This window comes from Megalopta genalis, chromosome 8, assembly GCF_051020955.1.
Source record: "Megalopta genalis isolate 19385.01 chromosome 8, iyMegGena1_principal, whole genome shotgun sequence".
NCBI classification, from domain to species: Eukaryota; Metazoa; Arthropoda; class Insecta; order Hymenoptera; family Halictidae; genus Megalopta; species Megalopta genalis.
The window spans coordinates 6,284,779-6,297,951 of record NC_135020.1 but is presented as its reverse complement, the minus strand read 5'-3'; the positions used below and the strand labels follow the sequence as shown (position 1 = coordinate 6,297,951).

The following is a 13,173-nucleotide window of genomic DNA, read 5'->3' as shown; positions in this document are numbered from 1 at the left end:
GTTTCTTAAAGAATTTGAAAATGATTCACAATGGTTGAAATGATTCAATGTGGTCGAATGTATGGTTTACATAGAAAGGCTCCTATCGTATAAGGAGGACAGAAATTAATTTAACAAAGTTTTATGTATCATATTGTCTCTTTCATAGTCATAACGGACACTGCCACATGACATGAGTTAGATATTGCTCCAAACAACCGCACTGACATCTCGGATCGACAATAATATTAATTCGCGTAAGTGAGGAAGCCAGATGGTAACGGTTTGCACGGCATCTGTTGGACATTGTTAATTTCTTGCATACGCATCATTGTTATTCTAATTCATTGTCATTATAATGCCACGAAACCGTGAGAAGGCGGACTTTCCATTCGAATTGCTGTATTGGTTGACGATAATTCAAACGAATTTATTCCTCTGGTTGATGTCACAATAATTAATCAGTTAAATCGTTTCTCGCAGCTGAAGGATTAATAAAAGTTCGCGTATCTAGAAGAACGCTTAACGTCTCTCAGCATTTAGCAGCAAAAAAGACTGTGTTATTTCGATGGAATAAAGTGATAAAGTTAAGTGCATCGAAGTAATGATACCTAAACTGCTTTCGTATCGAAACAGAATGACGTCGACGCTTCTTGACTGTTTTGGCTGCAGCTTGCTGTGGGTTGCCAGCGAGTGGATCATTTCCTATGCGTTCAAGCTGTGTCGCAAACATACGACCACGCACTCTGAACTTGCAAACATGCGTTTTCTTCCGTTTAGGGAGAAATGCTTCGAGGATGCGCTTGAAGCGAAAGGTGAGATATGATATACTTATGAAATAATAATCTTAACATTTTGCAAATATAGCGTAAAACTAAACCAGTAATCAGTACGAGAAATAATCTTAATTTATTTGGAATAGGAAACCAATTTAACTTGATTTACGAAATCAGTTTGGTTTCGAAATAAATCAGTTGCATTCAAAAATGCAGTTACAAAATAATTAAATCATTTTTGGGGTAATATCAAAGAGCGCAGTCCTTCGAGACGGAGGAGCCAATGAGCGGAACTGGGCTTCGTGCGCTCGTTGGCTCAGCCGCTTTACGTCAGTCGAGCTCGCCCCTCATTGGTCAGTGTATTTCGTTAATAGCTCGTAAACAAAGCCGCGGATTGCATTTTCGCTAAGGAAAAAGTTACTCCAAATGACCTCAGGAATCCCCCATTTCTGGATTGCGAGACATTTTTGGGATACCCTGTACAGTTCTTACTATTGAGGCTTTCCGGTGTAAGCCGTGTCCTTTTGGAAGAATTGTGCCAACGTTTCGCAAACAGAGATAACTGCATCAGGTGTTGAATGACACACTGATACCGATGTGTGCCAAGTGATGCTCCATTAGTAGAATGGAATCTGCTCATAATCCGGTTACTAATAAGAATATTTGTTTCTCAAATTGTTCAGCTGACCAATCTAAAATCGGCAACCAGTGAACCTGAACATGAGTCCACGAACGATTCAATTCGGGTATTACAACCCCCGATGAGTTCAAGAAAGCCGTGCGTTGCTTTCCACTCGATCGCAACGTCAATTCAATCTCTAAAATATTGAATAAATGAGTAAATAATAGATCCACATCCACGTCTTTCTGCACAGCTCTTTTTCGACGAACCGCTTTTAATTCGTTACATAATCTTGCTCATCCCGGAATTAAGGCAAAGGTCAAAATCATGACACGGCGTTACGTTTGGCCGTCCATTAAGACAGATGTTTAAAAATGGGCTCGCAATTGTTCGCAATGCCAGCACGCGGAAATTTCAAGGTGCATTTCCGCTCCCCCCGGATCGTTCGGCATGGTTCGAACATGTGCGCATAGATATTGTGGTATTACTCCGGTAGAGCGGTTTCATAGACAATTAACCCTTTCGCTCCGAGCGCCAGATATATCCGGCATGCAGGATGTGACAAGTACAAGAAATATTTCCTTCATATGATCGACATGTGTCTATGGAATTCATATTGCCTATACAAATTAAAAACCGGTAAAACAATATCAATTGCAAAATTTCAATTGAAATTGATCTCGATCAAATTTTGAAGAAATATCAGAAAAAAGCAAGCCGTCAACCTATTAGAACCGGAAACAAACACTCAGCAAGACTCGATGGAAGAAAGGAGAAAAGGAAAGAAGGATCGCGAAGGTGTGTGTGTCTACGAAAAACCATAAGAGACGAGAATTTCGATATCAATGCCAAGAATGTGTGATGTTGAATAGTGCGTGTATCCATGTTTCAGAATATATCACACTGAATTAAATTATTAATCACTATACATTATATATTTTGTTTTATTTTATTATTGTATATTATATATCACTGTATATTATATATTATTCTTCCACTATTTTTAATTGTTAATGAAACTCTTTGTACCCATTAAATAAGTTTGTATCTTTTATGCAGGAATTATGAGTATATTGTTTCAAAAAAATATTCCTTCTCTCCCAAAATACACTGTCCACGCGCAATGTGTACACTTTCTGCGGGGAGTCCTGTAGAGGGGTAGCGAAAGGGTTAAAAGCTGAGCTTCTTCCAACCATTCTGCTGGGGGAATTTGTTCAGCACCACAGGAGGAATTAAAGACCACGTCAGCAGAATTTGTGTACGGTGAGATGTTACGACTACCAGGTAGTTTTTTGACATCGATACCAACGTCCACCAAGCATCGATTTTTGTTAAGGAACTACGGCGATAGGAACGGACCGGCGAAAGCAATGCCACATCGCGTACCGTGAATTTTTGTATATGAAGATTTAGATAAGGTCGACTACGTCTTTTTACGCAACAACGCATCGCGGAAAATCCTGCAAAATTCGTACGATGGACCATTTAAGGTCATAAGTAGTATCATAAGAATATATGTATGAAACATTAAAGGTAAGCAGGTGACGGTATCAATGGATAGAGTAAAACCCGCGTATGTAATATCCGAGAATATACCGTCACAAAACAGTAATTTTGCCAATTATACCACTCGATCATACATCTCCTGACAATAATCCAGCGCGACACATAGGCATAGGTACACCGATAGATACAGCGGTAAACGCATACACACACACCGCGTCATCCGTGCCCGCAGAACATGCACAAACAACAACGTATTTTGCAAATTGCTCCGGCAGGGAAGTTAGGTTTACCAAGAGAGATACCAAGCAGATTCGCGTAGTAAAATAAATTGAACATATTTAAAAAATTGATTAAGTATGTATATGTATATGTGTACACACAAAAACGCGCTACTTGGTATAACGAGCAAGTGCATACAGATGTACATATTTTCCATAGAGTGTAAGTTGTATCATAATTGTAAATAAGTTCGACTTTAGAGATTTCGCGTGTAGATTTTTGTTGTTTCTTCTCTTTTCGTATAAGGACTCGAGAAGTCATTGTAATTTTTTCATACCAAAATTTCCTGGTAGAGGGGTGATGTAGCGGCCCGCGGACGCTATTTGGTCTCTCGAAACTCCGATTTTCTTTACAAGTCATAATTTTTACCAGAGCTCTGTGCGAGCCTGCTTATGATGGCTCTGTTTTAACACTGGATTGATGGAGCACAGAAAAGGCAGCTATTTTATATTAGTTTATAAAAGTAACAGTAAGATATTTATTTTTATTTTTAACTAGTGTTATTGTAACATTTGCCGTAAGTAACATATAAATTGAATAAATAACTAATATGTTATTATATTATATATAACATATTTATTATTATATTATACTATAATATTATAATAATGTATATAATAATAATAATAATAATGTAATAGTAATATGTAAATAATATTATAATAATATAATAATGTAATAATAATATGTAAATAATATTATAATAATATAATAATGGTATATTATATATAATATAATAATTGAATAAATAAATGTATCTTTATGATATGAAGAATCGTGAATTAAAAAATTAGTGACCCGTCAGGTTGACACCGTCATCCCAGGCAATTGTTCACGTACACTGATGGCCTGCCTCGAGCGTCCAAAGGTTTTTCCCGCGAGGCGTTTTACGCCCGGCAATTTTTCCATCAGCGTTTGTTCGTTCTTGTCAAATAGGATATTCTAACCTTTGGCAAGGACGAAATAAATAATCCTCCGAAGGCATCGGAGGAGCCAGTTAGTCAGTAAAGTCACCGGCGTGTACACCTCGAAATCACCTCCTGCGATTTATTCTCACGCAGCTATTTCGTAAAGCCTTACTGATTGTAGACAAACTTTAAATACAGTAAATTCATCCTAATTGGCGCTCAGATTGTGCACAAAAATGGACAATTTGGGAAGAGGAGATACGATTATTTAAGTCTTGCATTTCATTTTTGTAATTGTTGACAATCGGCAACTATAAAAATGAGCAGCGATGCTCGAATAATCGTGTTTCCTCTTCCCAAATTGTCCATTTTTGTTTCCAAGCTGAGCATCAATTAGAAAGAATTTACTGTACTTGTAATTTAACTGTAAAAACGCTCGCTCTAAATAAACTTCGCACCGTGTAAATACGAATGTGACGTATCCTTTCCCCTACGATTTTAAAGTAACAGAAACTATAATCTTGAAAACAAATTTTCTGTTTATCATAACATATGCAGCTTTTCGTCAAACGATGATTCCCATCGACATTTTGTTGTATTATTGAAAACAAGTAAAATGTAAAAGTGGTCTTGTGATTTAGCTCAACCTGTGCAATTCGTTGTTAATAATACTCTTGATGTCGACAACCGAAGGTGATCGATTTCATGCGAAATAATCCATGATGCAGGTAAGCTGCACAATACCTATCTCGTATAACAATACTATGTTATCTAAATCGAAGACACAATTATAGCTATTATTTTAATATGCGTACACTTAAATAGAGTGCGCGTTAATAATATGTTTTCATAATTGTCTTGTCGCTTAACCGATATCTTCAGCAATTTGACGAACAGGGAGGCCTTGTACGATCCACGACTTCGAACACATTCTGCTGTGTTTGATTGAAAGAGTACGGCGGACCTTGAAAATGAGTCTAGCTGCGTTTCAAGGCTTTATCGATGCGGTGCAATTCTATTAACACCTAATTTTCGCACATTTTGCCATTGTTGCAGCAGCTGTGCACATGGCAATTGGATTCGCACGTTTTTCGCCGTTTGCGTCAACCAGTTTTCATTCCTCGCAGTTTCCTGAATACAAATAGTATCCGATGTTAGTGTATGACAGCTGTTTCGGAAACGACGAATTGAAGTTTTTAGAGTTATTGATAGAAGTTATTGAGTTATTGATAGTTATTGATCGTGGGACTTCGTGCAGAATGAAAATGTTTCGCATTAATCCGTTAATTTATTTCTGTTCTTAATCGTTTAAGTAAGTTCATAATAGGATAATACAACAGAATCCTTAAATACTTTCAATATTTATCGTCTATTGTCAGAGTTTTCTTTTACTTCGGTACTACGATATTCTTGAAATTTTTTATAAAAAGATATATTGAACGGACAATTCATAAAAATGAAACGTTGTCAAATACAATTGACTCCGTACAGAATATATCGGATAAAATAAAATCGTGTAAAATAAAACGGAATAATATATTATTAATACTTTAGAAATACAAACATTTTAAATACATGAAAACGTAAAGGGTGATCCAGCGAATAAACATTTAAGCTGCACGTTTATTAAAATCGATCGTTACATAACCGTCTGAATGTTATTGTCGTAAGTGAGTTGTTTTACCACTAATCGTAAGTTCATACGTTATGGAACAATATTCTAGCATTTTCTTTGTAGTTACAGCTTTTTTGCACCGTGTAACATAAAATTTAATGATAAATGCGTCAAACAACTAATGAATGCACACTTCATTAAATCGATAAAATTGCAAAATAACATCTGTAAGGCATCTGTAGGTATATAATAACTGTCGTACAAATTGGAATGTATAAATGGTATAACAAACGGGAAAATAAATATAAATAATATGAAAACACAAATAATAAATAAATATAAATAATATGAAAATAAATAATAAACATACGGGAACTGTTCATTCATTCTAAGGTGTTCGTTCATTGCACAGATCACTGTGTATTAATAAACGCGAATAATATCATTGTTTTATCTTTGTAACGCAAGAAATCTTTGAATAAGTGTAACAAATTTTACCTTATTTTAATTCTCTGAAAATCAAGCACGAAGATGAGAATTCACAGACTATTCAGCAATCTTATCATTATTGTAACATAGTGTAAAGATCAATAGTATAGGCAAATATATTATACAAGGTGGAATCAAACGTTGCACAATAGTATAGAGACGATGAATTTTGCATTCTTTCGTCTGAAAACAGGATGTGACGTGTACCTTAGGAGAAAATTTCAGTTCACCAAAATCAATAGCAAGCTGCATACGAGACGTTCATTGTGACTTCAAGGTTCTATCGTACGCTCGCACGCTCTTATTTCGATTCATTGTTTTTTCCTGTCACCCTTTCCTTTATTTCTTGCGGATATTTTTCACTTGTCGTCATACACCGTCATTGTTCAATAGACTTTTACCGTTGAATTTAGTAGAGCGTGACAAACTATCGCAAATAAAAAGAATCTCAACGACACGTTAACGTGCTAGCGCAATCAACAGAGTCAATTTTTTTCGTAATTATTTTCAGTGTGTCTAATAAAGAGTTACCCCGTATGAAATGATTAACTATCGACAAATTTTGTAAGTTTACATATTCGTTTTTAGTCATGTAAAATGTGATATACGAAGATAGACATTGCGTAAATAAATTCGGAATTATTTTGATATACTGTTGTTAATATCAGTAAATTAAGGATCATTGCGCGAATTATGGTAAGCACATGAGTTAGAAATTGCATGCGGGCGAAAGTAAATCAAATGGAAGTCTTCCAACTATTGTGGGCTTAATTAATCTAATGGGGGGTGATCGAATCAAGTCGCCTTTGCTTCGAAGCAGAAATAAATCGTTTAAGATTTCTTTTGTGTAATTCCAGTTTGTCAAACTATAAAGATTGCAATATAATCTTGGGCACCATATAGAACATCAATACAAATAAAAGCTACATTAGAAAACGTGTGATTTATGTTTATGGTATAAATATTGCAATCTCAGTTTTCAATTCTGATGAGAGACAAATTTGCATAAATTATTTTATGCATACATAAAGCATGAGGCGCCTAAGATTTCCATGTAAAATGTCTTCGATGTCTTTAATGATGTAAGAGAATATAAAAAAATTGCTTGATCCAGAGCAATAATTATTGTGATATAAGAGATTTTTGTCATAATGGTTACTGTCTCTTCGAGTCAAATATTTTCTAGAAAATTATAGCTGACCCATTCTGTGTATATTAGAATATAGAAAATATAAAATATTCTTTTCTAATCCGGAGATTCGTTGATAGTAAAAATAAAATAATATCGTTATTAATTTCCCCAAAACTTTGTGTACGGTATAAATATATAAAAATCCTTAATCTATACCTATACATTAATATTGTCCAATATTATAACTACGCATTTGTATAACGCATACGTAATATTCGTATTCTTGATAACCATAATTTGTATCATTAATATTTTATCCATTAGAGTAGAAAGTCAAAAGTAGATAATTGAAACAGCAATAAATAATATCGATTATTTAATATTTCTATGTATTTACATAAATTAAATGAGAGCTTATATTATAATCCGAAAATATTCGTAAGTCTTCAAGAGTTCAACTACATCAATCATTCTTGTTACCATGATTATTACACTGTATTACATAAGTAAATAGACCATTACCTCAACTGCACATCAATTGCAATCGTCGTAAGTTGTTAGCTCAAATCTGCTGCAACAACACGAGTTTAAAAAGTCTACAATGTTTACATACATGATCAGATTAATTTTCACGGCGAAATAAATGAGACGTATAATTGCTATGGCGAAGAAAACATTAGATTTCTCAACTACTATTGGAAACTGAAAAGAGTCGTCTCTATCCACAAAACAAACAACGCGAGGGGTATTATGTACATAGCAGGGGCACACATAATTCTGGACCATTATTGGCTAAGTAAACAACGCGAAGGATAAGGGGAGTCGGTCACCTGCTCCACCTAATCACGCATTATGTCCAGCGTAGTATACCCGCGAAAATAAGTTTACCCAAGGAGTGGGGACACAGCGGTGTAGCTCGTCTATCGCGTGAACGTTATAATACTGAACGGAAAGGGGTAATTTCTGAGATTATTTGAAGCAACTGTTTTCTTAGCGAAAATGCAGTACGCGGCTTTGTTTGCGAGTTATTAACGAAAAGCAGTGACCAATGAGAGGTGAGCTCGGCTGACGCGAAGCGGCTGAGTCAACGAGCAGTCGAAGCCCGGTTCCACTCATTGGCTCGAGGCCGACCGCTCATTGGCTCGGCCGCCTCGCGCCAGCTGATCTCGCCTCTCATTGGTCATTGTTTTTCGTTAATAACTCGTAAACGAAGCCGCGGATTACATTTTCGCTAAGGAAAAAGTTACTTCAACTGACCTCAGAAATCACCCCTTTCCGGCTGTTAACGTAATTATAGGACACTCTCTATAATGTTCACTTGATTGACGCGCCACGCCATTATGCAGGACTTCCGGCGCATGCGCCACCTATCTCGCTCCTTGCGTAACTTATTTTAGCGTACACATTGGCCCAGCGCGTAACTTAGCCAATAATAACTCAGGATTTAAAGAATGGGAGGGATTCGGCGAAGCAAACGAACGATTTCCCTTTGACCCTCGCGCCGTTTAATTTGTGGGTAAAACCATTCTTTCCAGTTCCCAATAATAGTCTTAATTCATTCACTACTAATGAAAAGGTAGTCGCATCGATATTCGTGATTTCATAATCAAAATGTGTATTTTTTCCAATAATATTTCAAATTAGTTAAGAACTATTCGACACATTAATAAAAAAAAAACCTGTAATTAAATATGTGCTGCACGTGAAAGAGATATTCAGAACATTAATAGAAAGCAATAAATAAATATGTACTACATGTAAAAGAAATTTAAGTATTCCGAACTGTGGACAAGTAGTAAAAAGATATACAGCGATCATTGACCGCAGTGATTGTTTTATTTACAAACGAGGGGAGTGTACGAGAAAAACTTGAAACGCTCCAATAGTTATGACACGAACATAATGATAAATAGCTGGTTTTTCTCTACAGCGCCGCATCGGCTTGTGTAGAACGTGACACAACACACTGAAATAATGACGGAAAGTCAAGTCGCAAGTAAAGATAAAACAGTCGAAAGATTGATTTCTTAATTAACCATCCGAGAGTACCGCGACATACGGTGCTCAGCCGAGGTAATTTTTGACTCACACCGATATTTTACTAATCAGGTGCAATTACGATTTTTCGAGGTTCCCACACGTGCGAGGGTTCGAGTCGCTTTGAAACAGGTATTGGAACGCGCACAAGTGTAACTTAAAATTTTAAATAAATTCAATAAATAATTTCTAAAGTACTATTTATTTCATTAATCGTGTCATCTAATAAAATCGCAGGATCTTCATTTTTGTATATTTATGAAATATACTTTAGAATTCATTGCATATATATGTATGTATAATAATTCTGTAACCTCTCTTAAGCCAATTTAAATTCTTAATAAAATGATAATAGGCCGTTGGAAATTGTAATTTTCGCTTGGTAATGTAATCGATGGTAACAAAGCGGATAAAAAATAAAAGTCATGTTGTATAAAAAGAATGTGCCTATATTAAAAAAAAGGAAAGAAGCGCATATAACAAAAAATGCATGCAAATATGTAATATTGAATATGTAGAAATACTATTTGAAAATGATCCACTTTCGTGCAACCATAATTATTGCCTCGTTCGTGGGACAATTTTACGATGTTCTTTCGTTCGACTGGCCAATTATCCCATTTACTTTCACGTTTTACCATATTTCTTCGATTTATTACGTATTGTGCCATACCGCGTGTTTTTGTCATACAAATTCATATACCACTTTTTGCCATGTGCGCACTTACCATGCGCTCGCAATAACGAGAGACAATATGTTGTACGTACCGATGGAGACTTCGAGGTCACGTTCGTAGTATACACCTACATAGAATAATGTCGAAATATTTCCAGCTAAGAAACGCACGGTTTCATCTATGATACCGCTTCCAGCGATTGATTTCCAAAAGGAGACGATTCTCACCGCAATTTCGCTGGTCGTCAGTGTTAACATCAAACGATTAACATTTTTAGCCGTCAAAAAGTCAACGATCGAATTAATCGATGGGTGAATGTAATTGTCATTCGTTGAGTAAAGGCATCACTCGACGTAAATGTCAACAATTGAATTAATCGATCGACGAAATTAATCGTCGATCGTTGATCTAAAAAAAACAATTAATAATTGTTGATTTTGTAATGATATTGGAAGGATATTTCGATGAAATTTCGCATGAAATAAGCGCGCTTAGGACGTCCAAGAACGCGCTGATTAGAAAATTGCAACTTTTCTAAAACTAATCAGCATGATTCCTCTGCATGACACTGGTAGTCATCGTGCGGGCTTTCGAAAATGAAATTTCTCAAGTGAAACAAAAAATTATTCATTCGACAACAGCGATTGCAAACAGTCTTTGAACAATACCATACAATCATAGTCGTCCGGGAAACAGTCTACCACAGAAACACATTACTTCTCCGACAGTCGAGAAAACGTACAATTACAATGCAGTATGTCCCAAAAATGTCTCGCGATCCGCAAATGGGTAATTCGTGAAGTCATTCGAAGAAAATTTTTCCTTAGAGAAAATGCAATCCGCGGCTTCGTTTACGAGTTATTAACGAAAAGCAGTGACCAATAAGAGACAAGCTCGGTTGGCCGAGACGGCCGAGCCAATCAGCGGAACTGGGCCTCGTGCGCTCGTTGGCTCAGCCGCCTTACGCCAGTCGAGCTCGCCTTTCATTGGTCGGTGTTTTTCGTTAATAACTCGTAAACAAAGCCGCGGATTGCATTTTCGCTAAGGAAAAAGTTACTCCAAATGACCTCAGGAATCCCCCATTTCTGGATTGCGAGACATTTTTGGGACACCCTGTACAGTTCTTACTATTGAGGCTTTCCGGTGTAAGCCGTGTCTTTTTGGAAGAATTGTGCCAACGTTTCGCAAGAATTGGAGATAGCTTCATCAGGTGTTGAATGACACACTGATACCGATGTGTGCCTAGCGGTGTTCCATTAATAGAATGGAATCTGCTCATGATCCGGTTCTCTCGTTACCAATAAGAATGTATGTTTATCAAACTGTTCAGCTGACCAATTTAAAACATCGTTATCAGCAACCAGTGAACCTGAACATGAGTCAACGAGTCCACGAACGGTTCAATCCGGGTATTACAACCCCTCATAAGTTCAAGAAAGCCGTGCGTTGCTTTTTGTTCGATCGTATGATCAACACAATCTGTAACATATTTAATATTATATATTTGTATTACAATATTATAATATTATACTATTATAATTATATTTAATAATATTATACTATTATAATTATATTTAATAATATTATATATTTATAATTATATTTAATAATATTATATATTTATAATATTATAACATATTTAATGATTCTATTCGCAGCGTTTATTAAAGAAATTATCGTGTCACACAAAGCAGGATCATTTTAGTTTACCTTTTTGCATTTTTATTATTAAAATAATTTTTGGAAGAAACGTAAAATTTTCAACTAGAAATTATTTGCATTTTAACAGTGGTAGGTATCGAAATGTGTTTTACATAAAGCTATTTCATAAATTCTCACAATTACAACGATATATATTTTTGTAACATTACGAAGAATTAAACATGTTTCGATGACGTTTCATGTGGCAGTGAATTGTAAAGCAATTTTCTTCCATATTTTCGAAACAAATTGGATTTCGTTCTCGGATATAAAACTGCAGAAAGTCGATACGTATTCAAGTAGCTTGATATGTTTTCCGCTATTGTTCTCTCGCTACGTTCATCGTATCTTACTCGTCTTACTGAAATGCGGGCGCGCCTAATCGTTTCTAATTAAATTACAAGCCCGTGTGAAAGCTAGCTTAATTTAATTATCCGTGCACAGTCAGACCTTTTTATCATTGACATTGTTATTGTGGAAAATTTAATGAACCGGAGTAACGTTTCGTTTTATTTAATATATGTTATTAACATGTATAAATTGATTCTCATGCTTTTCATAGCGACTGAAATCACAAATTTTTCTTTTCTTTCGTCAATTCACATTTCGTTGTATTAGCTGACGAGTTGATCAAAGTCGATGTAATTCAGTTAATGAAACCGACGCTCGAAACATAAAATTTATGATACTGACTGTTCCTCTAAAATTTCTGCATCCTCCAAGTCGTAATAAAATTCGATTTGCTCAAATAGAACTCGTTAGTGTAAATTGCATCTATAGTATGTACAATATTCTGCACTTGTGAAGCAAAAGAGAAGTTGAGAATTAGAATTACAGAGTGTTATTAATTATTTTAGTTAATAATTTAAAAATATTTAATTAATAATTTAATAATTTAAAGAATTACAATTGGAAACTACAACAATTTCTCCCTAATTCGCGCTGAGATTGAGCACAAAATTTTTTTTACCGATTATCAACAACTATAAAAACGATTTGTCCATTTTAATGCGCAATCTGAGTCCAAATTAGAGAGAAATTACTGTACATGGAATACTTTTTAAAAAAAAATACCTAAAAAGATTGAAATTTACATAAAGATCTGATCGGATTATTGATGCTAGCGTTGCTACCTTCTGGAACGAAGCTCTTGGAACAAGAGACATTTTTGCTAAAATTATTTGACCCCGGTAGGAACCACACTCCAGTTCCTTATCTCTAATTTTAGCGAAAGTGTGATTCATAAGCTACAAGGGAACTATCGAGACTCCACGTGCGATAACAATCTTTTTAAGCGTAGTTAAAAGTATTTACATTTAACAATCATTCTGCACAACATTCTGTTAAATTTTTTGTGAAGAATGTAATTAGATGAACATTTTAAGCAAATGTTATTTTTGAGACATTTTTTAATATTCCTGTGTGATGTGCATGCACATGTATGAATTCTTT

The 13,173-nt window shown here is 35.3% G+C and overlaps 1 protein-coding gene across 1 annotated transcript in view; it reads left to right on the top strand.

The window, feature by feature from the left end:
• Window positions 1-370: 370 nt before the first annotated feature.
• The window catches only part of axed (BTB/POZ domain-containing protein axundead), a 33,037-nt gene continuing 20,234 nt past the window's right edge, over window positions 371-13,173 (top strand). The window contains exon 1 of the mRNA XM_076524308.1: window positions 371-794. Within this exon, the coding sequence (XP_076380423.1) occupies window positions 584-794 (211 nt within the window). The 5' untranslated portion in view covers window positions 371-583. The remainder of the gene's footprint in view (window positions 795-13,173) is intronic.